The 27582-nt window shown below is 38.8% G+C and overlaps 1 protein-coding gene across 1 annotated transcript in view; it reads right to left on the reverse strand.

Moving 5' to 3' along the window:
- The window catches only part of LOC107672237 (C-myc promoter-binding protein-like), a 33658-nt gene that overhangs the window by 4982 nt on the left and 1094 nt on the right, over positions 1–27582 (reverse strand). The window contains 24 exon segments of the mRNA XM_016465334.1: positions 285–390; positions 473–648; positions 738–829; positions 2277–2502; positions 2589–3469; positions 4388–4501; positions 6259–6381; positions 11135–11279; positions 12403–12531; positions 12657–12863; positions 12975–13107; positions 13942–14075; positions 16407–16433; positions 16790–16935; positions 17537–17758; positions 18715–18815; positions 19316–19491; positions 19617–19761; positions 20010–20126; positions 20214–20452; positions 21127–21296; positions 21654–21723; positions 22148–22394; positions 22912–23256. Coding sequence (XP_016320820.1) covers positions 285–390; positions 473–648; positions 738–829; positions 2277–2502; positions 2589–3469; positions 4388–4501; positions 6259–6381; positions 11135–11279; positions 12403–12531; positions 12657–12863; positions 12975–13107; positions 13942–14075; positions 16407–16433; positions 16790–16935; positions 17537–17758; positions 18715–18815; positions 19316–19491; positions 19617–19761; positions 20010–20126; positions 20214–20452; positions 21127–21296; positions 21654–21723; positions 22148–22394; positions 22912–23222 — 4437 coding nt within the window. The 5' untranslated portion in view covers positions 23223–23256.

The raw sequence follows: 27582 nt of genomic DNA on the forward strand, positions 1-27582 counted from the left end.
ATTCGTTCATAACCACTCATACCCCACTCCACCCTGCCCGCCAACACAGTTTTGCGTAGGGCTCCCAGAAGTCCAGGATCGGCACTGCGTTTACTGCATTATATAAGTTGCTTTGGAATGTAAATCACTGCACGTTTCAGATTATCTGCAATTTATATTCCAGAAAATATGGTACATTTCATTACATATCATTATAAATACCATAATAAAGATCTGATGCATACAAAATATTATTCTGAAACACTGAAATGTAATGAATTGTAGATTGAGGAACATATTCTTACAGGGCCTTTTTTGCCATTGCTGGATAGATTGCCAGTGGCGTCATAAACTTGTGGTAGTTCATCTGTGGTGTCTGTCTGGCAAGTATGTGCATCTTGAGAGGGAGATCTGATAAAATACACAAGAAAACTGTTTGAAATGGTGAATATCTCAATAGAAATGTCTATTGTGTGGTTGCAGACTTAATTACCTTTCCTGGTCACCCAGGTTTCTGATGTCCACATTGAGCAGAGGCAGAAACGGAGAGCCGCAAAAGGGGCACGTGCTATTGAGGTTAGAATCGTCAGCTGTCCAACCAGCCATGATCTCTTCATCATACACCAAACTCTCACAGGTGTTACAGCGCGAACAACTGGACATACGTACCTAGAAAGTCAAACAAAGTTAGCCACAATAACTCCTGCTACAGTAATACTTCAACATATGCGTCATTCAAAAAAGTAAGAAAAACTCACTTCAACAGCGTAGTTCTGCATGGATTGAGAAAGGCTGGAATCAGAACACGCGTCTGGGGTCTGCAGAGCTTTCATTACTGACAACGATGGACCTGAAGGACAAAAGACAAAACAAAAGTCACTCTCTGCAGCAAAAGGAGCTTTGAAAAGATGATGTTTTTCATCAGAGAGCAATCTTCTCCAAAAACAAGTCGCATTTCAAGGTGATTGCCTGCAGGGATTATGAATGCTAATTCTGATGGCGCTGAATGAGGAGAGAAGCTCTACAGAAGTCTGGGAGAAGAGTGTGTATGCGGATGTGAGTGATTGGGGAGCACTCCAACACAACCCCCATCAGCCTGATTAAAGAGCCCTTCTCAGACCCCATTACTGCAGAGCCAGACACACTCACAGCCCTGTCTACTGGCCTTCTGCAGCTGCTGGAGCAGAAACAATGACCAGCCTCATGAACGACACACAGCACTCCATATGCAAAAACAAGCTTAATCACCCACCAAAAGCATCATGCATAATGGCCCGGAAAAGCTACAAATAAGTTAATCTTTACAATAGAATTCTTCACAATTAGAATTATCACTCATTTACATGCATTTAAACATAGCTCCTTCTCTTTCTTTGGTTCTCTAATTGTACAACATTGTAATCTTAACAAAGGACCAGAAAATAATGAGCATTACTCATGGGAGAGCTTGATGGGTAATTTATTTTTAGCCTATGTTATTCAGGAGAAACCACAAAGTTTTGCCCGAACAGGAGCCATTTAAAATGTACATTATTTATCAATATTAAAGATGTGGTAGGTAATTTTTGCCACTTTACTAAGTTTGCTCACTTCAACCTCATGTCCTCAATTCTCTGTCTAGAAAACCCAGAACTAAAAAAAAGTGTGGGTCACTCTTTTGTTTTGCTTATTACAGAGGCCAGGTATTTCACATTGACAATTGTGTGAGATAAATATCAAGCATGAAATTGTAAAAACAAGTTTAAATTAAATAACAAAATTAAATAATCCATTTTTATATTGAAATTACAGTAAAATTAGTAAATTATTATTTGAATGCAACGGTCATCAAGATTAACTCCCTAGAAAAATACAACAACACAAGTTTTTCATAAAACCTTACATAGATAAACAATGTATTATGATTAAAAACTTGAACTGTCCATATAACAAAATGTCATAATTTCAAACTAGTCATTAGAAAGCAAAATAAATCAGTAATATACAGTAATAAAATCATTTAATTATTGTACTTTTAAAAAATGTGTTTATGTGTTAAATTGTTTAATTGTATATTTTATTTTATGCTTTTATTTATTTTATTTTCACTTTGTCTCAAGACACCCATTTAATTTCTGTGAGGTAATAGGGAATAATTTTATCAGTTGTATTTAAAAAACAAATTCCAATTAATTAATGCAATGCACAGTGTCTGGATACATCTATATGAAAATGTAGGATGAAATTAGCATGAGCGTCTGGCATTTAGATAAATGTTATTTCAGGAGTGTAGTGAACAGTGAATCCTGCAAACGCACCAGTTAGCGAGGACTGGCGGTAAAGTCGACGTGGTGCAGATGGGCTTTCTAGGCAGTGGCTGCTCCTGTAAGGGCTCCTTTTGGGACATGTGACAGGCTGAGTGGTATCCCGTTGTGGGGAAGTGAGCCCATCGGGGTCTACACAGGAATCACTCTCAATCAGAGAGGAGCAATCAGGGTCACCTGACCCCAGAGAGGACACACTGACCCGGTCAGAATTTAAGTCCTGGTGAGGATGAGAAATAGATGTGAAGAGACAAAGACAAGGCCTTCATTATCAGAAAGTAAGAAGCTCCAAAACATCATACATACCTGTGCAATGGACGACTGAGAGGAAAGTCGCGAATACAGTCGGCTGGCTTTCTCAGCGACGCCCTTCCCAGCAGAGAGAAAGCTGCTCTTGAACACGTCCAGGGTCGGGGTGAGCAAGGAGTCCATGGAGAAAGAAGAGGAGGGAATAGGTGAGGAAGGTGAGGCCAGAGAGGTGGGCCGCTGTTCCCTGACCCTGCGCACACGGCCCTGAGGGAGGGAGGGCGACGAGAAGAGTCTTGTTCGTGGCTGAGGCTGGAGTTGGGAGGTGCTGGGGGAGCTGAGCGCTGCGGACATGCGGGGAGAGCTGTGAGGGGATGGGGTCTGACGCCCCTTCAGGTCCACACTGAGAGACCGCTGGCTTAACGGGCTGCTCAGGTTGTTCATGTAGTGATGAATCTCTTCAGCCAGGTCTCGATGGGCGGTTGGGGTGTCTGCATTATCGCCCTCACTGTGGGCTTGAGTCTCAGCCGCCATGAGGGACAGAGGATCAAAACCTGCTTCGATACCGGTCCTCTTAACCACTTGCCCAAGAGCACTGCTGCAGCTCACACTCCTCTCCACGCTGATATGCTCCCTCTCCATGGCAACTCTCTTCTCCATGGTAACCGTGCAGCTAGCAGTCCTCTCCACGGCAACTTTAGGTGGGCTCACAATGCCCCACACTGCTTCCGTTTCTATCAATGTTGGAACAGATTCATTACTGAGTTCTCTTACTGTGCTTGGCCTTACGGGCTTGTCTCCGAAAATATCCAGGGAGTTTGGCCTTTTTGTCTTTGGAAGGACTTCAGAAAAGACATTACTGGTTTCTTCATTGGTTGCAGATGGATGGATCCCAACCACAAGAGATGAATCCTCTTTCTTTGAGAGTACAGTCTGGGATACTGAACATTGAAATGAGACGAAAAACAAGGAGACACTTGTTAAAATGAAGCATATCAAAAAAATAATTGAATAACTGGCAGTGCCACACTTTACCACTAGGCGGAAGCATAGAGGTGTTCAGTGCAACTCATATTTGTAATCAAATACTAGTGTATTGCTTACTGCTTACTGTGCAGTAAATTCTATATAGGGCAACACTTAACAATATGATTTTATTCAAAACATTAGTTAATGAAATAGGTATCATGAAATGACCATGAACAACATTCATTAAGTATTCATTAATCTGATTTATAAGTATACAACTGTCCATTGCTAATTCATGTTTGTTCATAATTGTTAATTTATATAACTTGAAATGTTAGAAATATAATAGCATACTGTTCAAAAGTTTGTTTTTGAAATAAATCTCTTATGCTTACCAAATTTGCATTTATTTGCTCAAAAACAGTAATACTGTAAAAAGTTATTACAATTGTTATTAAAATGATTAAAATAACTTTTGTATTGCAATATATTTTGAAATGTAATTTATTGCGGTGATGAAGCTGAAGCTCAATTTTCAGGTGACATCTTCAGTTTCACATGATCCTTCAAAAAGCATTCTAATATGTTGATTTGGTGCTCAAGAATAATTTCTATGTATTACCAGTGTTGAAAAAAAAGTTGTGCTGTTTAATAGTTTTGTGGGAAACATGATATATTTTTTTTCAGGAATGTCTGATGAATAGAGAGTTCAAAAGAACAAGCATTTATTTACAATGTTACTGTCACTATTCTGCATGTGACAACCATTATTAAATAAAAACATTTGTTTAGGATTTTACTCAAATTCTGTAGAATGAGTAATATAGTAGTACGCCATAGTGAACATATCCTGTTTATGTTTAAGGACAAAAGCATTCTGTGTTACTCACATGGGCAAGAGTTGTCCTTCTTCTCCTTCATGTCTGGAGAGTTCTGCTCCTCACCTCCTCCTAACCTCACCTCCTCTTTAGACAGAGAATCATAGCCCTGATCAGACTGACCACCTGGAATGAAACAGTACATAGAAACACCCCTAAAAAACGGTGCAAAACATAACAGTGTGCACAAAAAAATATCCTTATAAAATAATAATATTAGAGAGATGTTTTGCAGCACTAATAAGGTCTTTTTCATGTCTCACAAATCTGTATTGCATACTTTCAGCATTACTTTTGGGATTTTGGGTGATTTGATGCAGCTGGATAGAGAGACTCTTAGGAGAACGGTTTCAAACAAAGTAATTTTAGCATAGCACATCATAACGCATGATAACATAACATCAAAAAGGAGCACTGATTTACTCTCTCATATACCATAATAGGGCAGAAACACACTGACAGACACTCACAGGGTGGCTGCTTCTGAGCCACACCGAGAAAGCTGATGGGGCATAAAGCTCACATCATAGTACTGCCTCCAGAGGTGAGCTAAAATAACACCATTAGTCATTCCTTCTTTCCTTTCTCGCCTCCTCAGTCAGACTCCTGCTACAAGTGCTCAGTATCTGAGAGTCTCTTCTGTCAAACTGTACATCTCTCAGATCTCCTCCATGGGCATCACCGCCTATAGCTTTAGAATGCTTCAAAAAGCTGTTCGAAAATATAGAGGGGCTTTCTTCTCTGTCTTTTAACGTATTCTCAGACATGGGTGTCAGGCACCTACTGCAGTCCCTCTCATTTCTTTTAATTTCATTACTTTCCTTCTGCGGAATACAAAGGTGTACAGTATTTTTATTTTTTTTGGTCGTGTAATGAACATTAATGGGGTCTAATGCTGTTTTGAACCATATTGACTTTCATTCTATGGACAAATGCAACAACAAAAAATATGTATCCTTTGATAACTCTTATAAGTGGCACGAGGGTATGGAGATGATTGCCAGACCGATCTCAGTTTAAAGATCCTGCAAAAACGTTGTATACTACTGTTTAAATGTTTGGGGTCAGTAAGATTTAAAAAAATAATAATTTAATACTTTTATTCAGCAAAGATGCATTAATTTGATCAAAAGGGACAGTAAAGACATTTATAATGTTACCAAAGATTTGTTTTTAAAATAAATGCTGTTCTTTTGAATTTTCCATTCAGCAAAGTGTCCAGAAAAAAATGTATCATGGTTTCCACAAAAAATTTAAACAACAACTGTTTTCAACATTGACAACAATAGGAAATGTTTCTGGATTACCAAAACAGCATATTATAATGATTTCTCAAAGATCATCTGACAATGAAAATGTAAAGTAATGGCTGCTGAAAATTTAGCTGTCATCACAGGACAAAATACATTTCTAAACACACTGAAATAGAAATTACTGTTTTAACTGTTTTTGATTAAATAAATGCAGCTTTGGCGACCATAAGAGAGTCAAATATATATATAAAAAAGTACAAACCCCAAACTTTAAACAGTAGTGTATTGCATAATGAAACCATTCACTGTATTAAACCTGATTTTTTTGCATTAAACTTGATATTTTTGTTTTGGAATTTGCATTCAAAATTCATTTGGATCATCTGAGGGGGCATGTGAATGGGCGTAATGCTTTTGTTCACTGCACCAAATGTGTTATACTAATGTGTGCTTGAAAAAAAGAGTAAAAGCGAGAAAAAAATGAGGGAGAGATGTCTTTTCACTCCCACAGTCAAAAATAATGACTCTCCTAGAGTTTGAAAGAGAGAGAAGCACGTCCTGTTGTGCTGAGAGCAGTGGAGAACTGATGATGGAACGAGAACACAGACAGACTGAAAGCAGACCGGGTACCTGTGCTGGATCTGTCATCACTGGAATCCATTTTAGTGAAGTCTGTATCAATGGAAACTCGCTCCGCCGAATCGTTAGAGCTGTCCAGACTGCCATGGCTGACACTGTCGAGATCACTGGCATCTGCTCAGATGAACAGTATGAAAGACTGTTAGTGGGAGAACTAACAAGTAACATATTTCAAAACACAACAGTCTGCAACGTGAAAAGCTCTCTGGCCAAAGATTGCATCATATTTCAAAGTGGCAACAGAGCAAAAAGGAGCAATCAAAAAACATGCGTGTAGAGGCTTTTCTTATCCAAAATGAAAAATAAAGCCACCCACATGGTGAGAAGGTTGTTGAGGGCTTTCAAATTGAGAATATCTCTCAAACATGCGTCACCGTTTTAAGCAAAATCTAACAAAAATAAGTTTTTAGGTTTATGCCTTAAAAAAAAAAAAAAAATAAGCAAAATAAACTTAAAAAAAAAAAAAAATTGTTTCACGGTATGACTAATTTTATTTCATGATACAGTTATTAATATATGTAGTTATTCTGAAAATTGACAAAAAGGGCTTTATATAATAAATAAGCTCAAATACTTTAGAAATGAAAAGTACTTCACCTTGTTTGATTTTTCTTTTTCTTTTATTTGGTAAATTATTTATTTAGTAAAAACACACTCAACTTTTAGATTAACTGCCCCCAACTGATTGATATTAAATGCAACTTGTAGGTGTTTCTGAATTATTTTTAAATCTCATGTTATTGTTTTACTTCAGTCAGTTTATAATATCTAAATACTTTATATTGAAATATTCTATTCATAATTAATTAATTAATTAATTTAATTTCGAAAGATATTATTAATACTAGTTACTTAGTTTAAAATTGTTCCCTGGTATCTGCTCATTATACTGCATTTTTAAGGGGCCTGTTTTGCTCTTTTTGTGATAACTGGCAACCCTTCACCTGGAGCTTTAATCAAGAGTGGGAAGAGTTCAATAGTGACTAGAAGGAGAGCAGCAGTATGCAAACTGAACATCAGCTACTGTTAGTGCTGACTAAGTAGTTTAAATTATACACACCTTATAACAGTGTCATTATTTGACTCCAGCCCAGTGAAGACTGACACATTTCATATTCACCTCTCACTGCATGTGCGTGCGTATCTTCTGCATCATTAAAATGTTGTCGGTTAATTTAAGCATCAAGTTGAGAGACGTATCGAATCACAGAAGTTTATTATCAGTTGGTTCCGATCAGTGTCTGATAATTTGGAGTTAGAAAAATATAATACACGCTGTTAGACTCTCAATATTTAGTCATTTTTACTCAGAAACAGGATTATGTACATTCACTTTAACAAGCAGGTTGTTCATTACCATGGCAACCGTTTGCGCATCCACATGGAATTTGTGTAAAAATTAACTGTACACATAAGAGGCGAAAAGATGCCGATTACTATATATTATTTAAGGCTATTTCTATTCGTTATGACAATAATATATGAACTGTTGTAGCCATACACGGTATACACAGAATAAAAAAAAAATCTGTTACGGTTGACATTCCATACCGCGGTAACGATATATACTGTCATACCGCCCAGCCCTATTAGACGGTATGTCTAAGCCATAAAATTTATATTAAAAACCATAACATAGATTTCATAATCAATAATCTAACAATTAAAATAAAAATATACACTACGTTTCAAAAGTTTGGGGTTGGTAAAAACTTTTTGATATTAATGTTATTACAATGTAAAATAACCGTAATTTAAAATATACTGTACTCCAGTCTTCAGTGTCACATCATCCTTCAGAGATCATTTTAATATTGTGATCACTATAATATGGTGCTTAATTTTTTTATGGAAACAGTGATCATGTTTTTCAGGATTCTTTCATGAATAGAAAGTTCAGAAGTACAGCATTCATTGAAAATAGATTTTCTTTTCAACAATGTTAATTTAAAATTTATAAATGTATTGCATCCTTGCTCAATAAAAGTATTAATTTCTTTCAAAAGAAAGAAAAAAAAAAGTCACAGCGACTCTATACTTTTGAATGTTACTGTATATTCATTTAACGAACGAATTGAAAAGTCAATTCATGCAATCAGCCCTTTAGTGTGAGATACATTCAATCTGCATGACAAAGTTGCAGTTTTTTTGGGGGTGGTTGGTTAAGGCAGCTTGTTTTAATTATGAAAGCCCTCTTGTGCCCTTCTCTAATATGCTGGTTACAGGGGGCCGTGTGAGAAAGATCCAATCCAGCACAGAATGTGAACTATAGTGGCTGAGGAGGATCTTAATTGGACCCATTAAAGTATTTTTGGTTCAGCAGGCAAGCTGGATCTAGCCCGAGTACTGAGGGGGAAGATTGCTGAGAGATGGTACCTCCTCAGGCACAAAGCTCAAGTAACGCTGTCTTTGTGTGAAATGATGGAAAGTTTTTCTGACAGTGGGAAATGATATTGAATCCATGCTCCTCTGTAGACTAGGCTAGCTTCTCAAAGGGGATATCTTTATTCTGAAACAACTCTGATGATATAACTAACTGTTTTGAAGAGAAATTAAAAGTCCTGGTGTAGAACTAACAGTCAGAATGATTATCACTTTGCAGAAGCAATGAATGTAGCTATTAAAGAACTGGCCCAAACTCCATGGTCGTTGCCCAATAATGAATTCTGTTACAAAATCTAGTGAGCTGCCTTCCCTTTTGAAACCCCCCACCCAGCATATGCTGGTTAGGTATGTTTTGAGGCATGGTAGCTTGTTTGAACTGGGTTAAACTGGTCCTTAGTTGGTCAAGAGCTGGTTTAAGCTGGTCCTGAGCAGGAGCTAGTTGCTTAGGACCAGCTCAGGACCAGCTTATAAGCAGCTCAGGACCAGCTTAAACCAGCTCATGACCAACTAGGGACCAGCTCAAACCAGTTACCATGCTTCAAAACATACCTAACCAGGATATAATGTTTTTTTTTTTACACAGGCAGCTTCCTAACCAAAATGGAATCTCAAAAAAGTGGCCAAATTGGAAGGGATTTTCAAAGGCAGAAATTCCAAGCTTAATTCCTTCTCATATGAAACACCAAAAGACTCACTCACAATTTATTTCAATAGAGTTTACCATTAGTATGTTGCTAAGCTAACATACACTGGGTAAAATACTCATATTTTATAATATATTTTATTACATATATTGTGTTAGAATAGTAATAGTTGAGTAAAATTGGTAATTTGGGTAAAATGTATCTTAATTAATTTTTATATTTAGACATTTATGGCGCTTTTCCACTGCATGGTACTGCTCACTTTTGGGGGGTTTTCCACTGGGTACAGTACCTGGTACCTGGTACTTTTTTTAGTACCACTTCGGTTGGGGTTCCAAGCGAACCGTACCGTTACCAAAACGTGACGTGTAAACTCTGCTGATCACGGATTGGCCGGAGAGAATCGTCACTACCCGCGTCACTGAACTTGCGACACAAACACAAAGAACCGCTAGATTTAAATCAGCACAGCCAGAGAAGGATCGAACGCAACTGTTTTGAACGAGCGCACCTTTTTTTAACAACCAAAAAGTGGCTGTTCCCCCTGTTGAGGAAGTACAGACGTTGCTCTCGTTGATAGCAGAGGAGCGGATCCAGTGAGAGCTTGATGCCGTGCCGAGTCGTACCACGCAGTGGAAAAGCGCCATTAGATATTTTGCATGTTTTGTCCACCATTTTGTATTGCTTTTGGAGCTTTTACAGTGCATTAAGGGACTGTCAATCTTTTTTACATTTTGCCAATATTAGATGGCCTGCCCAGACAGTCATGTCTGTTCTGTCTTTGTTTAACGTTTCCTTGTTTGTCTTGTGTACTCTAAGCACATGGCTTTGTCTTTGTTTATGTTGGCCATGTGCTCCTCTCGTCCTGCCCCCTTGTTTCCTCTACCACGCCCCCTTGTTTGGTTCTAGTCTAGTCCTTGTTAACTTGATTGTGTCCACCTGTTGCTCACGTGTTCTGCTCCTTTATAGTGTGCCTCTTCCCGCATGTCTCTGCTGGTTTGTTGCATTAGTTCCTTGTGTGAAGAGAATTCTTTGTCAGTCTACTAGTCGTATTAGTAGTGGTCTTTTACAGTCCTTGTCAGTCTAGCGTTGCGTTTAGTTTTCTAGAGGTTTATTAGGTTTTCTTTGCTTTTTGTTATTTTGCTCTAGTCTAGTTCCTGTCTTTATTTTTATTCTAGTTTTATCAAACCTCTTGCTTGGTTTCTTTCCTTATTTTGATCTCGTCTGTTTTTATTCCAGTTATCGATTCCTAGATTTTGCCTTATGGTTCATTCTTTTGTTTATTTGCTCTGCAGTTTGAGTTTTTTTTTCTTTGTTCTTTTCTTTCTAGTCAGTGCGTAGTCAGAGTTTTATCTTGCTGCTTGTTCTCTCTTGTGGTCTTGTGTTTGTTCCTGTTCTGTGTCCTGATTCCCCTGGCTGCTGTTCTCAAGACCTGGCTATCTGACTGGACTGATTTCACCACAGCTCAAAGTATCAAGCCCTGGTTTCTCAAGCTGCTGCCTGATCTCCAGTGTTCTCCTTATCTGGGGCCGTTCTATCATCCTTGTTCTCCAGCCTAACTTTGTCCAGGTCTGACCTCAGCCATCCTCCTGTTCTCCTGCAGACTGCCCTTTCCTACTGTTTGGACTCATCTCATTCGTTCCTTGTCTTGTCAATGAACTTCACTCCCTTGATCATTCTGCATCTGGGTCTCTCTGTAGTAAACTGCTGTGACAGACCGTGACAAAGGCAGCATAATCATGTGTAATTTTTTCTAGATTGGATCTGTCTTTGTTTTTACAGTAAATTAAGTGTGTCCACTTCTGTGGAATGTGTGAAATGGAGTTGGGGGGTTTTACCAGAAAGATGGGTGTCCTTCGGGTGGGTGGTCTGCTTCCTCCATACTTGTTTGAACCGCACCACACCCTGAACCACATTTCTCAGCTTTCCCCACAGGAAGTATCCCCCTCTGGTGGAGGAAGGCCATGTGCTCTCCAGAACAGCCTGGGGAGAGAAGAACACCACAGTGAAATACACACGCGCGCACATTCACATACAGATTAATTAAATAATTCTACAGTGCAACGCCTCTCATTATCATAAGTAGATTGTGTTCTTTCTGAAGGACTAGCTGTAATTACTCTGATAGAATTGGAACAACACTCAGCTGCTTGGACTTATGTCTCTGTGAGTGTGTCCTCTTGGTATTTTGGGACATCTTGCAAAGCACACACAAAAACTGGTCACCAGGGAGATGATTGCTAGTCTAAGCTTTTGTCTAAAGATAACCGGCATGAGAAATAAAGTCACATGCCAAATCCACTGCCAGCTCGAGGCTCTTGAGCATTAGCATAACACACCTACATAGGATAAATCTGTTTTCTCTCTGTTTCTTTTGAAGAAGTGATTTTACAAAAAGAAATTACACAAATCTGTCATTGGTCACCTTTTTATGAAATCTAAAGTGGCTCCAAAATGTACTTACACACTTAAAATGTATTGATGCCATTTCATTAGATAAAATGTCAAACCAGGTGGCATTTGCAAACCAATTATGCCAGAGCAGTGGTTGGGTTGGGACTCATAAATGGGTTGCAGATCTGTCCTGATTCTGTCTGTTCTAGTTGTGGCTAGTAGGAAAAATGCTAAAAGCATAACTAACAACTAACCATATAATTGTGCACAAGTTTGATTACAAAATAAATATGCTCAACTTCTAAAACTAGGAGAAAACATCTTATATATTTTATCGTTGATGTTGTTTTTTTTTGTTATCTGTCCACTCAATCGCTATGGTATTTCAGTGCAAAATCCATGAGCAAAACACCAAAAACTAAAGGAAGTACCACCCAGAGGACATAAAAATGGTTCACTTACGAGGATAAACATATTTATTTGATATTTATTTTTTTAATGCAATAAAATTCAAACATTTAGAAAAACTTTTTAAGGGTCACTGGCTGCATGTATTTCATCAAGAAATAGCAATAAAATTCCGAAATCTTGCATCATGTGGTCTACCACAAAACCAAAAATATGTCTTAGTACAGATAATTTATGTATGTTTATTTAGTATTATTTAGATTGCAATGTGTCTCCATGTAGCACAAAAGTAAACTGTTCTCACCCTGTTGTAGTACCCATAGGTAATGGCATTTGGCTGCACTCCGGCTTTCTTCATTTCAAAAAGAACCCGGACGGCAAGAACAGGCTGTCCATACTGCCCACACAGCTGCATCAGGACCCGGTAACACACCTCCATTGGAGCAGAAATGAACCATTACTTACAAAACCACAACACCAGTGGAAATTTCCGCTGTCTAGGTGCAGCACAAACTGTACTGGCAAAACCAATCAATGGACACTGTTAGGCGACTCTACCTCATCAGGAGGCTGCAACTTTTTGTCCTGCATGTTTCGCAGCACGTCGTAAGCAGTATGCAGTGCCCGCACTTTAGAGTGGCAGGCGCTGACATACGAGGGCAGGCAGATGAACCACAGGCCGTGACAATGCCTGAGCAGACACTTGGACCACATCTGTGGGATGGAGGAGTATGTCTTAGCCATTCTCTGGGCTGATTTGATCTCCTACAGAGGGAGAATCAGAGAGAGGATGGGGTATTAGAGAGGAGGGGGAGAGATTTGACAAGCGGCATCATGGGGTGTGATTTGGATGAGATTACTGTTTGAAATACCAACCTGTTGGGAGCGCCTGAAAATGGCAGCTGGGCTGATGGGACTGATGTGTCTCATGGCTGATGTTGCTTTGGGGACTCTGGGACCATCCTGAAGCTCACAGAGTTGGGCGTTCAGTACCGGGAACCCACTGTAGCTGCAAGACATCAACATCATAAACACTGTTCTTCCTTACATGTTAATCTTGTACTTGATTGTTATTGTCAAGTCACGTCAAAGTTTATTTATCAAAAGCACAATGCTGCAGCATGCAGCACTAACTGCAGGCAATACGATGTATTTTCTGTAGTTTAGAGAAGATAAAAATAAATACAGGTTTGCAGATTTTAAAATAAATTTTTTTTTAATAAAATATAGGATATAAATATCTAAGTTGTTTGTTTTTGGTTGTTTTTTTTAATGCCATGCCATGAAAACTATACTTATATAAAACATAATAATTCAGAGTAGAAATACTACAATTCAGTAAAATATATTTACATATTATAAAATAAATTCACTAAAATGTATAACAAAAATAATAGGAAATATGTTATTTAAAATTAAATTATAAATTATTTTAAAAAGTATTTAACAATTTTTAAACTATGAACAGCATGTCACATAAGGACAAACTTAAAACAAGCTTAAAACCTAAAAATACGTAAAAACAAATATATACTCGATATACTGTATGGGATATAGGACGATCTTCAATGTCAAGACACCTCATTTCCAATTGTAACAAAATAATGCCAAATCCCGAAATAACAGATCCAATTAATACAATCACATGTTCTCTGAGGAGTTGGCATTATTGCTTTCGTGAGAGTTTCTGCAGACACAGGACCCTTAGAGGGTTTACTCTACACGCTGCACCCTGGGAGAGGTTTGAAAGGGGATTATGCTATTGCTTCAATGCCATCTGTGGTGTGGTGTACTGTTTATGTGCACAGTGTAGTATTGTACATGGGAGAAGTGTCTGTTGTACCTATAAACCATAGGAGCCTCTTCTCCTTCTGGAAGTGCTGGCAGCTCCGGAGGTGTGATGTAGACCGTGTGCTCGCTGCGGTAGGATTTGTCAAGTTCAATAAGCCTTGTGTCTTCTGGCTTTTCGCTGTCCACCTAGAGTAAAAACACACTTTATCAGATACAGACTGTCTTCCGTTTCCACAAAAACACATAGAAGAAGCAATGACCCATGACTGAGAAAAGATCAGGTTGTAGTTAAGAGGATATATGTTTGCCAACACTGGTCATTGAGGTCTCTGAATAAAAAGAGGAAAGTAAAAAGCAGAAAGAGGAACTGGAGAGAATATTTATGGCAACTGGAAGGCTTAAAAAAGTCTTTTTTTTGTCTTTTATAACTTGCTAACTTACTCAATACTATATTGTCAAACGGACTCATCACATGTCAATCCAAGCTATATTTTGGTCAGAATTGGGAACTGAATCTTGAACCAGACACACATACTGCCATACAACCATGCCAAGGGATTTTCCACTGTCTGGACATGCTGCAGTTAGCCAGGAGACACCAGGTGCAGATGATCTGACCTCAGATCAGATGGAGCACTGGTTTTAGTGTAAATGATCCTGATAATCTCCCACATTGTTGTGTCCGACTGATCTCACATCTGTACCAAGAAGCTTTGATCCTCCTAGTCTTCATCCAATCCTCCCCATCTGCCACAGACGCACTACAAGTGCACTGACCTGGACTTAACGCTTAATGTTGTATTGCTCGAGGGGTGCGAAACCATTCCAGTGCAATTTATAGGCAAGGCAAGGCTTTGAGGAGCCACTGTGCATTTAGCCTTCAGACAAAGTCTGTCTGCAAGCCCTGTAAATGGACCATAAATGCATCGTATAAAGCCCATGCACTGTACTACACTGGAAATAAGGAAAGCTATCAAATAAAGCATGACTTTATATCTATCGACAGAGGGAAAATCAGTTTAAGTCTCTGTAAAGCATTTTCAGCAAAAGGGTTTTGGATCATATTGTTACACAATTATTAGACAGACAATAAGAGCAATGGGGCAGAATCGAGCTCTCCCTGGACTTGCAAAATGAGTTTCCCTGAGAAGGTTTCAGATCAATCAGTGGCTCTTTTTTTTACCAGAGAAAAACAGCATTGATGACTGTGATGTCAATTAGAGCTCTCTGTAATGCACCAGGATGCCGAAAGGCACTTTCCATGAATACGGTACAAAAAAGTCTAAAGTCCATTTTCAACAAATAGTCAGTGAAAGCAGGTGCCTAACCTTTAGAAAATGCTGAAAAATTGTCTACCTCAGGAGGTCAAAGTAAATGCAATATTAGCAGCCTATTAACAGCCTGTCATTTTCATGATATCAATTTTAAAATTAGTGAATATACATGTATCACAGAGGCAGCACCAAAATCAAAAGTTTCACTCAGAAACTCAAAAAGTGGGTACAAGATGGTTATATATTACTAAATTGTGATGAACTTTAAAATTGGTTCATTGGATCATTGAGGTGTCACACTATAACCAAATGCTTTCAGGATACAGCGGTACATGGTTTGTCCTTTACCTCCCTGATTCCTTTATAAATGTCCTCTGTGAACACAACCCACAAACCCACGTCAGTTTAAATCAACTCAAACTGTCATTTTCATTACCACCACAGTGCTAAAGAACTGTCCTCCAAGGTCCTTGCATAAGGGAAGGACAGGCCAGAGCAGGATAAGTGTGACTTTCACTGATGGCAGCATAATTGAAAGTGTAAGACAAAGAGCTGCACATTCGTCTTTACTAGCACACTAAAACCTTGTGGGGAGGACAGGTGAGAGATGACTCCTGTTCCTCTAAACAAGAATAAATTGTGTGCTCCTGTTGAGACAGATATAAATGTACTACAAAGGCACAAAATAACCATCTGGGAATATATTTGTCTGCATTTTAAAAGGAGACAACTTGCAGCAGTTCACTGAAGATACAGCTTCAGATCCATGTGCAGTCTGGATCATACCGAGAAAGGGCACAACAGTTGCGAATATAAGAAAATGCAAAGCGGCGTAAGGCACAGAAAAATGAATTATGCATGCAGGATCTTAGTAGTTCTGCAGAGACTCTGATCTAAACAGAAATGTTAAAATATATTTTTTTTAATTATGAAGGCAGCAAGCCAGGATTCATAATACCAGCTATGAATCACCACACCCATGGTGAAACCACAAAACAAAACAGGTCATGTCTGTAAACTGAGGTCAAAAATCTAGGGTGAGCTTTTTTTTTTTTTTTTTTTCCGAACAGTCTAAATGATGTTTTTAGATTACAAAGTAAAGTAAAATAAATGAAAGTGAAGTGAAAAAATATTTTTTAGGACCATTAAAGGCCATTTTTGTAACCAAGGTAAAGGATTCTAGTGACTGTTTTCACTTCTGCAATACATCAGAATTTAAAAGACACTGAATTAAGCAACTTACCTTCTCTCCTTTCTCCGTACCGAACAACTTTCCAAGCAAGCAAAGACAACAGTTTAAAGAGAAAAGAGAAAAGAAAGCAGTGAGGAAAGCAAAAATAATAGGACAGCCTGCTTAGATGAAAAGCCAGAAAGTAGAAACGAACAAACGAGAGAACAATGCTCAGAAAATTAATAATCTGACATACGTTAGCCCTTGAACTCTTTGAATTTTTCACATGCTCTTTGCTAAGAGCCTGGAGTGCAGTTGTAAAATGGTAACTCTTTGTGAGCATTGTAGAAGCAGTTTATGTTGAATCTAATTAGAGGCGGCTGTATTCTAGATAAAGGCATGAGAAGTATTTCTTAGCGGGAACTAAATATATATTATAGACCAGGGTTTCATACCTTGTCAACGCAGTCATCAAAGAAAGCAAGGCTTGCATCCTTATCGCTGACAAAAGAGCACTCTTCGATGAAACGAATGAACATCTGTGTCTTGGTCATGAGGGAGTAAAACTTTTGATGGGATCGATCACGACTCTTCAAAAAGCCTGCAAAAAAAGCCATATTCAAAGTCAAGGACATCAAGCAGAGAGTCAGAGAGGTGCCATTACAATAAGAAAAGGTGATCACATTCATTATTTGATTACTATAATTCACCGCCACAGTTGTCGGTTGTGATTAAACATTTAATCAGTCAAATTTAGGAGGGTGCATCATGAATGACGTGTTAGTCATTGAGAAAGCTGTTGAGTGTACACTGTGTGAAAGATGCAACAGACTTTTACTTAGTGATTACATAAGAGGCTGCAGATGTGTTCACAGACATTCTATTAATCATTGCAGTTTGTTGGACCTGTCAGGCATGTCTAATTTCCAATGGGGCTTTATCAAAATCGCCACAATAATTTCAAGCATGATTTAAGCCAGACTCCACAGGCACAGGGCCAGGTTTGAGCATTCTGAGCAGCTGCTGAGCGTCGGCATTCCACTAATGCACCACAGTGGACTCTCGGCATGCGGTTGGGCCAAAACAAGACGTTTTTTCCGTTTTGATGCTGATGAAGCAACTCTATCACAGCTGTTCCTGATGTTCGTAAACAACAATAGGAGAAAGCTTATTCAAACATTACGTCCATCTTGGCTGCTCACCTTGCAGATCGAAGAGTGAACTGGCGTCAGTTGCTTTCTCAGATGGTGCCTGTGTGATGGGCAACAGGTATGAACGGTAGCCCTTCAAGATGGCCGCCATGAAGCGCAGAAAAGCCTCCTGGATCTCCAGCTCCAAGGTTTCCAGACTCTTCCCACCACTGCCAGGTTCCCGCTCGCTCATAAAGGCCTCCATCTGTCCTTCCTCGCGGCTCATCTGATAACCTGTGGAAAATTGATGCTTAAATTACTATTTTTTAACTACCATTCAAAAGTTTTGAATCAGTAAGATTTTTATTTAATTACATTTTAAAATATATTAAAACAGAATAAATGAATAAATTGAATTGTTGCAATATTTAACATAATTGTTGTTTTACTGGACTTTTGATCAAATAAATTCAGCCGTAGTGAGCAAATACATCAAAATCTTACACCAATCTTTTGAACGGTAGAGTATACAAGGCAACTTTCATACACAAGGAGAAATGTACTGATAATGTCTAGGTTATATACGTAGCATATCTCAATAAGGAAGATATAGTAGGCTCAATTTGAGATATGGGCACATAACATAAGCTCCTTTCACGTCACTTCAGAAAGGTCAGCAAAAAGATCCTAGGCTCTGTCTGTTATTAAACATCCACATCAACGAACACATAATGTTCTCCATAAAATATATGGGAACACAGTCACTTAGCACAGAAAAATACATCATTTTTATTACAGTTTACCTATAAATAATCTCACTGTTAGGCCCAATTCTACGAGTTGGTACATTCCGTACAGGACATTTTCGTGAACCAAAAACACATTGAATAATTGGGTTCAAAGTCTGGTTCAAAGACTGAAGCATCAATTAGCTCTCATGTATCAGACAGTATCACAGCACTAAAAAAAAAAAGACTTTGTGCCTAACTCTGTCTCTATCCAGCCAATTGCCCCCATCTCTAAATCTCATCACATCTCAAGGATGACTGGTTTTGCTCTTACTCAGTCAAGCATTCATAAAACATTGTTAGATAATAAAAATGATACTGTCATAGCCCAAAAAGGACAGTAGAAGGCCACTTAGAGTGGCATTTCCTGTACAGTGAAGTGAACTAATATTACCTTGAAAAGAACAGAAAATAAGTAAAATCCTTTCTTTGTTGACCCCACAGTGACCCGCCCTCACTAACCCTCATCCAGTTGCTGGTGGAGATTGCTGAGGGTGTTGATCAGACGTTTACAGGCTTTTCTTGGCAGGATCTTCCAGGTCAGGGATCTGCGCTCTTCTTTGCTGAAATAGGCCACACATGTTTATCATTTGAGAGAGTAAACAGCAAAGGGAGCCCATGCCCGTGAACAACAGAACTGAGGGCTGCTTTATAGTTTCAATGTAGCTTTTACAATGTCTGCAATCTTTAAGGTGCATACTGGCAGATAAACAACACAGGAGCATGTGTTCAACACATGGTGGTACTGAGGGTCCTGTCTTTACTATAACATTCCTCGCTGCTCATATATCTCCATCCTGATCTTTTAACCATCTGCATGAAGATAAAGATCATAATTACTCAGAATTTCACTTGAAAATTGTTTGCTATTGCTTAGAATTTCTTAAGAACAAAAACGCTATGCAGATCACAAAGGCACCAATCAAAACCTACACTGGGAAATTAGTGTTTATTTTGTGAATTTAAGCGGTAAAAGATGACTATCTCAACACCGTAGGTCAAAAAGGTCAGAAGAGGCTCTCATGGGAACTTAGAACTATGTAGAGGTAAAAAGGTCACTCACTGAGTTATAGTGTTGGTGTCCAGGTCCACACAGCTTATGTCCGTCGGTGGCTCATAGAGGTCAAAGTACCGTGAGTCCACCCCTACAATGAAAGGGCATGGAGCACTGAGTACATCTGCCAGGGCCAGCGGGCAGAGAGGAATGTACGGGCATGGCCAGTGGAAGGGAAAAATCATCTGTGGGACATGTAAAACAAGTTGAGACAAGACAAAACCAAAAGTGGGAGAATAAGCAAAATTAACTGATACTGTAAAATAGGAATGGGAAAGGCATGATTGAAAATTAATAGTCTTCCACTCACCGACACCAGGGCCTCGGTAACGCTGGTAAGAACGGCTGGACGTAAGGAGTGCACTAGGATCTTGTGTTCAGTCACAGCCAACACCAGCAGAGTCACTGCATTTTTTGGGCCGAGGTTCAACAGCAGTGTAGAGATCCTTCCGCCACTGTGGGCAGAGAAAACAGGCGTGTAAACAACACATACTCACCAAAAACCAAACCACACCAAAAAAAACCAACAACACAACAAAGCAAAGCAAAAAAAAAAAAAAAAAAGTTTATTCCCATCTCCAATTTTTTTTAAATGTATTTTCTGTCCCTTTATGGGCCCTGTATCACACAAACACGCGGTCACAGTGAGATGAGGGCCAGGGTTGGCAGCTATTTGACCACACTATGTCATTTGTTTTGACACATTCAAGAAGGACAGTGTTCAAACAAAGACACCATGTGCACAAAACTCACCTGCACCAGGATACGTGGCCTTTGTGAGGAAGGGAAAGGAACCTTGTGCATGAAATGGGAAATATGCCTAAGGACAAATAAAAAAAAACATTACTTTCTAGTGGCCGCAAAATGCTCTAGCCTAGCAACCTCCAAAATTGTCCTCAGAACTCACTTCTCGATGGGCAGAGTGTGTGGACCTGAGATGGAGTATCTGTAGAGGAAGGTCAGGAAGTTATGGAAAGCATCAAAAAAGGGCCAGTGAGAGAGAAGGCAGATGCTTTTGTTGGTGTGGACAGTCATCGATCCATCAGGCCTGAGCCCGTTAGCCTGCAGGCCCAGCTGAGATCGCTGCTTGTCAGTCAAATGTTCTTCCGGGTAGGGCTCATAGAACTGGATGGCGGCACCATAAACCTGAGCGCACAAGACAGACTCATGAACACTTTCTAGGATTTGGGTTGGTTTACATTTCAGAGAACAAAAAAAGCTGTCTTAATACCCGCATGATTCCAATTTCTAAAGTGCACAATGGCAACTATTTTAGCCTACTTGAAAGCAATCACCATCAATATCTATTTCAAAACTGCTTTTCTCAAATCTACCCAGTGAGAAAGTGATACGGAAGATTTATTTTTGCAGTCTTTTAGATCAGAAATATCTCAGCTTAGCCATGTTTCTTTGAAGCCGCTCACCTAAATGAATAAATTATACAACACTGCAGCACAAATAGTCTTGAGACCTGTTCGGCTGTAAGGAGAGTGAGCTGAGTGTACTGATGTGTTTGACATAATTGAGCTGACCCAAACAGCACTTTAGCAATGCATTATTAAACAGGCCAATTACGCATGTTCATCTTATTTTCAATTCTTTTCTGAGGCCCATTATTTACAGGCAGTTTTGATATTCCGCCTGCGGCAGTTTCTAGCTGCTTTAAATTCTTTGTACATTGCTAAACTAGACAAGACAATTCTTGTGTGTCTGATTTTCTCAAAGAATGATGGTGCTGACACGAAAAGAAAACCTGCAGAAAATCAAAACGTTAGTGTGTGTATTTGTGCATGCTCATGCGTGAATTTTCCTGTCTGTACCTTCTCTCCAGAGGCGCCTGTGAGAACGAATGTTGAAAAGACAGGTAGAGAATATTTGGTATGAGAAGGCCAGCACTCAATGGACGCTCCCATCGGCAGGCAAAACAGGGGCACGGATTCAGGCAAAGGAAAGGATTCATAATCCTCCTCTGGGTATCTGGACAAAAGACCTGCACACACCCCATACAAACCCTCAATTAGGCTGTAGAGCTCCATCAAAGACAACAATTATTACTGATCACTGCATCGCTTGCCCTGTAATTAATTCCTTGACCCAGTCTTCCATATGACAAGCTAATCGCAGGCAGCGTTTAAGCCTAGATCTTTTTGGTGCTGTGAGCACTAAGCTTAACAATGACATCATTTTGTTCTTGCTATATGGGAGTATCAGGTTTCATTCATCTGCAGTCATATCCTACTGCTCTGATGTGCCTCTTGCTAACGCATCCTTACCCTCCTGCTGTTCATTGCAAAATGCACAACAAAAGACAAACTGTGCAAAAAAATTCAAGGCTGAGATACAATACCTGCTTTGAATGCAAGTGTGTTGGTTTTGGCCAAAGATTTTTTGTAGCACAAGTACACAGAGGACCCCCACTGTAAATGCAGGAAAAACAGAAATTAAGTTGATTTCAAATTTTATACAGATATGTAAAAGGATGATTCTGAAGTTATGTCTCATAATTCCATAATTTATGGAAAACAACCCCCCTAAAACGCTTCTGAACAGGGATGTACCAATATTAAAATTGTGAAAATACCGATAAGCTGATAATTATTGAAAATCTCACCAATATTGGCTGATATCACAAAAAACTCTAATATTGACTGACATTCAATATGGTATCCATATTTAAATCTAAATCTCTAGATTTTAATGCAATTGAATGCTGCTGAGTTTCAACAAGGTTTCTTGATTAGCAAGACTTCCATGGACAACCAGCATCATTAGAAAAACCATCAGGGTCAACCAGTTTTCCACCATCTAAACTGGCCTTTTCAACAGAACTGTTGTGCTCACCATACTGCTGTTGAGATTCTTGTCCACCTTGCAGAAAGCATGTGGTGGTGTCTCTCCCTTGCCGGGAACAATGACACAGATGTCTGTGACAGCCAGCGTGGTGTGAGAGTGATTCTCAGAGGCACGCCGATATGTGATGTAGATCCTTTGGGAAGAGGAGCTACTGATATTAGCAGGGCGACCAGAGGGCGTGGTCTGTATAATTTGACAGTCCGGCTTCAGTTTCTCCTTCCACTCAAAGAGGACACTAAGAATCATGAAACAAAGGACATGAAGATAGTAAAGGTTCTCCAAAACAAAAGTGAAAACACAAAAGGTTCCAAAACCAACTGAGCTGCCTCAATGTCTACTGCCTACATTAGTAGCTACCTTAAAAGACAGCATCCTAAATGGTACCTCATAAATTAGTGATTTGGAAAGCAGCTCCATCAACAGCCATTTAGCATGAAGCATCAGACACATGACTAACCATTGATTTCAATAGAATTGAGTAATATGTTGGTAAGATAACTACATGATGTTTTAATAAGCAAATTATATAGAATTAAATATTCTGTTTTAAGAGTTTAGATTTATCTTTTTTTTCTACAAGTTTTAGATTGAGCTTTTTTCTTGATACTTTCTAATATTGAAAAGAATTGGGTATATTTATGTCTTCGTCTACAATCTTTTTGTCCCTGAGTTTGTCACAAGGAAGAGAACAAAACTTTTAGCAACTGTTTAGAACAGCCTTTGCTTCAGGAGATGACTTAAAATTGTCTTACCCCAGGTCTGTGAGCGGCGGTTTGTCTCTGCCTCTCTTATAGCAGAGGAAGATCTGCGGCCCCATGAGGCTTCCTCCATTTAGTTCGGCAGGAAGTCCAGAGGGGGTGCATTCAACGCAGGTATACCCTCGAGGTACTTCCTCCCCTAGGGAGCGAATCATCACCGCCACATCAGTGATGGGTGCCTTGAGCTGGGCTGAGCTCCGATGACCACCATCCTCAGGGTGGACATCTTCCTCGAGGGGCTTAGATGAGTTGGTGAGTCCTGCCACCACAAAGTAGTCTGCTACACGAAGGCTTTTGTCTTCCATCTTCGATCATTCCCATAGAACGGGACTGTATATCCTGGGAAAAAGAGAGCGATGTGAATAGAGTGAGCACTTGAAGAAATGTGAAACTGCAGCCTAGTAAACACTGTTGCTTGATAATGCCAGGTGCTCACAAATGAAAACATGTTTCTTTAAACCGAGAGGGATTTAAAAAAAAAAAATCAGCACATGCAGTGTGAGTTATACAACACTAATACCATTTTTACTCTGGATACATTTTCTCCCTTATGTGCTTAGAAAAGGATATGACCATTACACATCCACAGATGCAGAGCACAACCTCATATAACAATCTTTGTAAGTATAAACTGGACAGACGAAAGCAATTACCTGTTCCTGCTGGGGATAAAGGAATATGTCCTATTATGCTTTTGAATCATGAGTCAGAGTTTGTACCAGCAGAAGAAGTGCACAGGAAGGAAGAAAAAAAATTTACTTAAAAAAAGGTCAGACAACAAAGGGAATTCCTTCTGCCTGCATTAATGTAAGGTTTGTCACCATAAGCCTCACTAACACCACAACCACTGATATCTTAATTAGAGATTCCCTTCTCTTTCAGAAGAGGCCTGGGGCTTTTACAACACAAGTTGGCACATGTACTCACTCTAAACCATTATGAGTGACTGATGCTCGCATGGGTTCATGGTACCAAAAATAGCATGGCACCCACTGGTAGACTGTGGGTCCAGCGTTATCTTTCTGTAGGGGTCACACAGTCCCACCAATCACTGATAAAAAGGCTAATAAGCATCTAGGGGTTTAATGTTTCTCTGTATAATATTTCTGTATAATATTTGCATAATCTGTTTAAAATCTGAATTTTCATCAGCCATTACTCCAGTCTTAAATATCACATGATCCTTCAGAAATCATGCTAATATGCTGATTTGGTACTCAAGAAACATGTTTAATTATTATCATATTGAAAACAGTTGAGCTACTTAATATTTCTGTGAAAAGCAACCACAATAAATATTTTTCAGGATTCCTTGATGACTAGACATTTCAAAAAAACATTTATTCTTCCTTGCATCCTTGCAAAATAAAATCATATTTAAAAAAACGACATATATATATATATATATATATATATATATATATACAGTATTTTTAAGTTTTCAAGTTTAAACTTTTTAAAGTGATTTTTACCTAATAAAGAGTATTCTTATGTAAGTAAATAGCAGCCTATTTTTTCCCTGAACAAATATTGAACTTTACCAAAAATCATGAGCTAAATATCGTTAGAAATTCAAACTGTTACACACCAAGTACCTTCATCATTATAACAGAAACCATCTGAAAGGTTTTTAGTGGCTTTCAGCTTTATAGCTAATGGCTTCTCTGTGGTTTACAGTAATGGCCAACGGAGTCACGGAACACGGCTTAAGAGCTTAGGAATTGAAACTGACCTATTGACTAGTTCTTTCACTGTGACTGTGTTGAAGTAAAGAAGTTCGTCTTATGAGGAACCGGTGACGCTGAATGGTGTAAAACGGGAAGTTGCTGTTTCTGCCAAATCTTTTGGAAATGGTGACAAGTCACTGGCAGATTTCATGATCCCGGTTAGATGCCGAGAATAAATACAGACCTTAAAACTCTAATCCTTCTCATCCTTATAAATCTTTGGGCTTTGAAGAAGGGGTCTCTAGAACACTCTCTCTGTCCCTTGTCCAACACTGACAAAGACACTGATGCCCACTTTGTTCCAGATGTCTCTACTATAGATGATTTCACATATTGTGCTCAACAACATCACACAAAGCAAACATAAATACATCAATCTGCTTGCAAAAACAATCAAACATCTCAAGATCCAATCACACCCACATTGTTATAGACAAATACAACAGAAAGTCCACCAGACACAGTGAGGAGAAAATGTAGCAGATGTGTCACATGTTACGTGCGAGATTTAGGATTATATATAGACGTAATCTCTCGGTCCAACAACCACGCCATCCGCAGAGGCTGGCTGTGCCCTCTCTATCATCAGCAGAGAGAAATTATAATCCTCACCATGGCAACCATGAAAAAAAGCCAGCGAATATTTATCATTCGCCTTAAAAATGTAAGGAGGAGAGAAAATACTTACATAAAACTAACAAAAACGAGTCACAGATGAGCAGAAAGCTGACTCTTTTGGTAGAGATAATGATGCAGGAATGAAGACCTCACAATCACACATCAACAGCTCAATAACAACTGCTGGGAAGGAAAAGAAACCGCATAACCCCACAGATTAGTGAAATTCTAGGCAAATATGGATAAACTTTTTTATCGTTAGATAAAGAATTATATCGTTATTATATTATAATAAGACACACTGCACACTGGAAAGCCCTAAGGCAGATTTCATTGTTATGTGATGCAATTATAGAGACTCTTGCACTGACACAACACTTTTCAGGCAACTCATAGGAAGTCACTCTCTTATTGAGAAACACCATAGTAATGTCAAAGAGAGACTCAAAAACGCCCGGAAGTGCGTTGGAAATGTCTCTTTCATCTGACAAATCAACATGGGTCCTACGCAGCGGAAATCCTGGCATGGAGAACACATAAAAGAAAATTACACTTAATGTCTGAGCCATCCTATCAGACTTCTGAGAGAGAAATAAGGAACTCCTTTACTTCCCTAATCTCTGACCGACTTCATACTTGTCATTCCAAAGAACTGGAGTAAGAAATCAATGGTTCCCTTTTCTAGTTTAAATGACTGGACAGTTCCAGTACACACAGTGCAGAAAGCACAATGCAACAGAATGATGCCACAGAATAGGAAAACAACCTCACATAATGGACATACATCTGAGAGTTGCAGGAGGCTGTGAGTGTATCCATGAGGTGATCTAGGATTAGCACTCAAAGTACTGGTCCATTAAAAAATTTAATTTATTACATAAATTCCAGGAAAAACTGCAAAAACAAAGACACTTAAATGATTAAAAAATTATAAATGAATTATTTATCAAATGATAAACAACAATTGCGTCCATTTATTTTTTAAATATTGTTTGGTTTTTTGTTTTAGCCAAATATTTATCATTAAAGCTGCATAAAGGACTTCATAAACTCCATAAGAGCATGCGTTGTGAATAAATAAATAATAAAATTAATAATATAAAAATAATAATAGGTAATATTTTAAGAATACACTGTTTTAAAAAACGGAATGACAACGGAAACACGGAAAACAACAGAAAATGTACTGATAATTTTCTTCCAGGACATTATCCAGTAATTTTTATGGACATTTACGTTACACAATGCAATGAAGTGCAAAATTAAAAATTCAGGGAAAACACCTGCAAAAACTAAAAGATTTTGTTTTTACAGTACAATTTTATCGTAGTACTGCTGTAGGAAGCATGCTTACGGCTGTTGACATGATAAGCCTTGACCTTCTTTCACCAACCTGTGGCATGTAGGAGCCACAGAATAAGCCAATTTAACAGCCTGCTCATAAAAATGAGCATGATCTTATCCAGCTGTGCTGGAGATGGGCTGTGGCCCTGAGTAAGGGCTCCATGGACCAACAGGCTCCTGATACTGCACAGCTCTGGGACAGCAGGGAGGCCTGGAGGAAAACACAAAAAGGGGGAACTAATGCTGCACATTTGGCCGAGCATCTGGTCCTGCTTAAGACACGGGGCGGACATTTGATTCCTTTGCACCATGCCGGGAAACAAGCAGGCATCTGCATACTTTGGATAGGAGGAGGCAGGAAAATGTGGAAATGCTTTGTCAGGAGACTTTACTGAGGTAACGGACAGGCAGGAATTATTTTCTCTTTAAAGTTCCAACTCAAACTCCATCTACTGTAACGTTTAAAGACACTTATAAAGTAATGTATTTGTCAAGAGACAAATTCTGGCAAACATCTGGAGTTTCAAAACAATTTCTGCCCATGCAGGCTTTCCAAAGTGGATGAGAAGATGAAAAAAACCAAGAGACTTATTAGCAAAAATGTTTCAACAGACATTTCCTTTTAATGTAACATTTACTGTAATATCATGATGCATTTTAAAGGAACACCCAACTGAACTATAGCATGCATTGCTGAAACTGGTTAAGCACAGACTGTTAAACCTATACGGCAAAATATTTAATTACAGTTGAGCGATGCTGAAATGCAATAAACCAGAAAAACTGGTGAGATGCATCATACTTAAAAATCATATTCATGCTTTAATTAATTTATAAAGGACACACTGGCTAATATCACATTTCAATTTTAAGACATGCTCATGAATCCCCCGCATTTTTTTCTGAATTCATTTACATATCACAACCAACTCTAAATCCAGGATCAAAGACAAATTATCACAATACATGATGGATG

The sequence above is a fragment of the Sinocyclocheilus anshuiensis genome, unplaced genomic scaffold (genome assembly GCF_001515605.1).
Source record: "Sinocyclocheilus anshuiensis isolate Anshui unplaced genomic scaffold, SAMN03320099.WGS_v1.1 scaffold997, whole genome shotgun sequence".
Lineage (NCBI taxonomy): Eukaryota > Metazoa > Chordata > Actinopteri > Cypriniformes > Cyprinidae > Sinocyclocheilus > Sinocyclocheilus anshuiensis.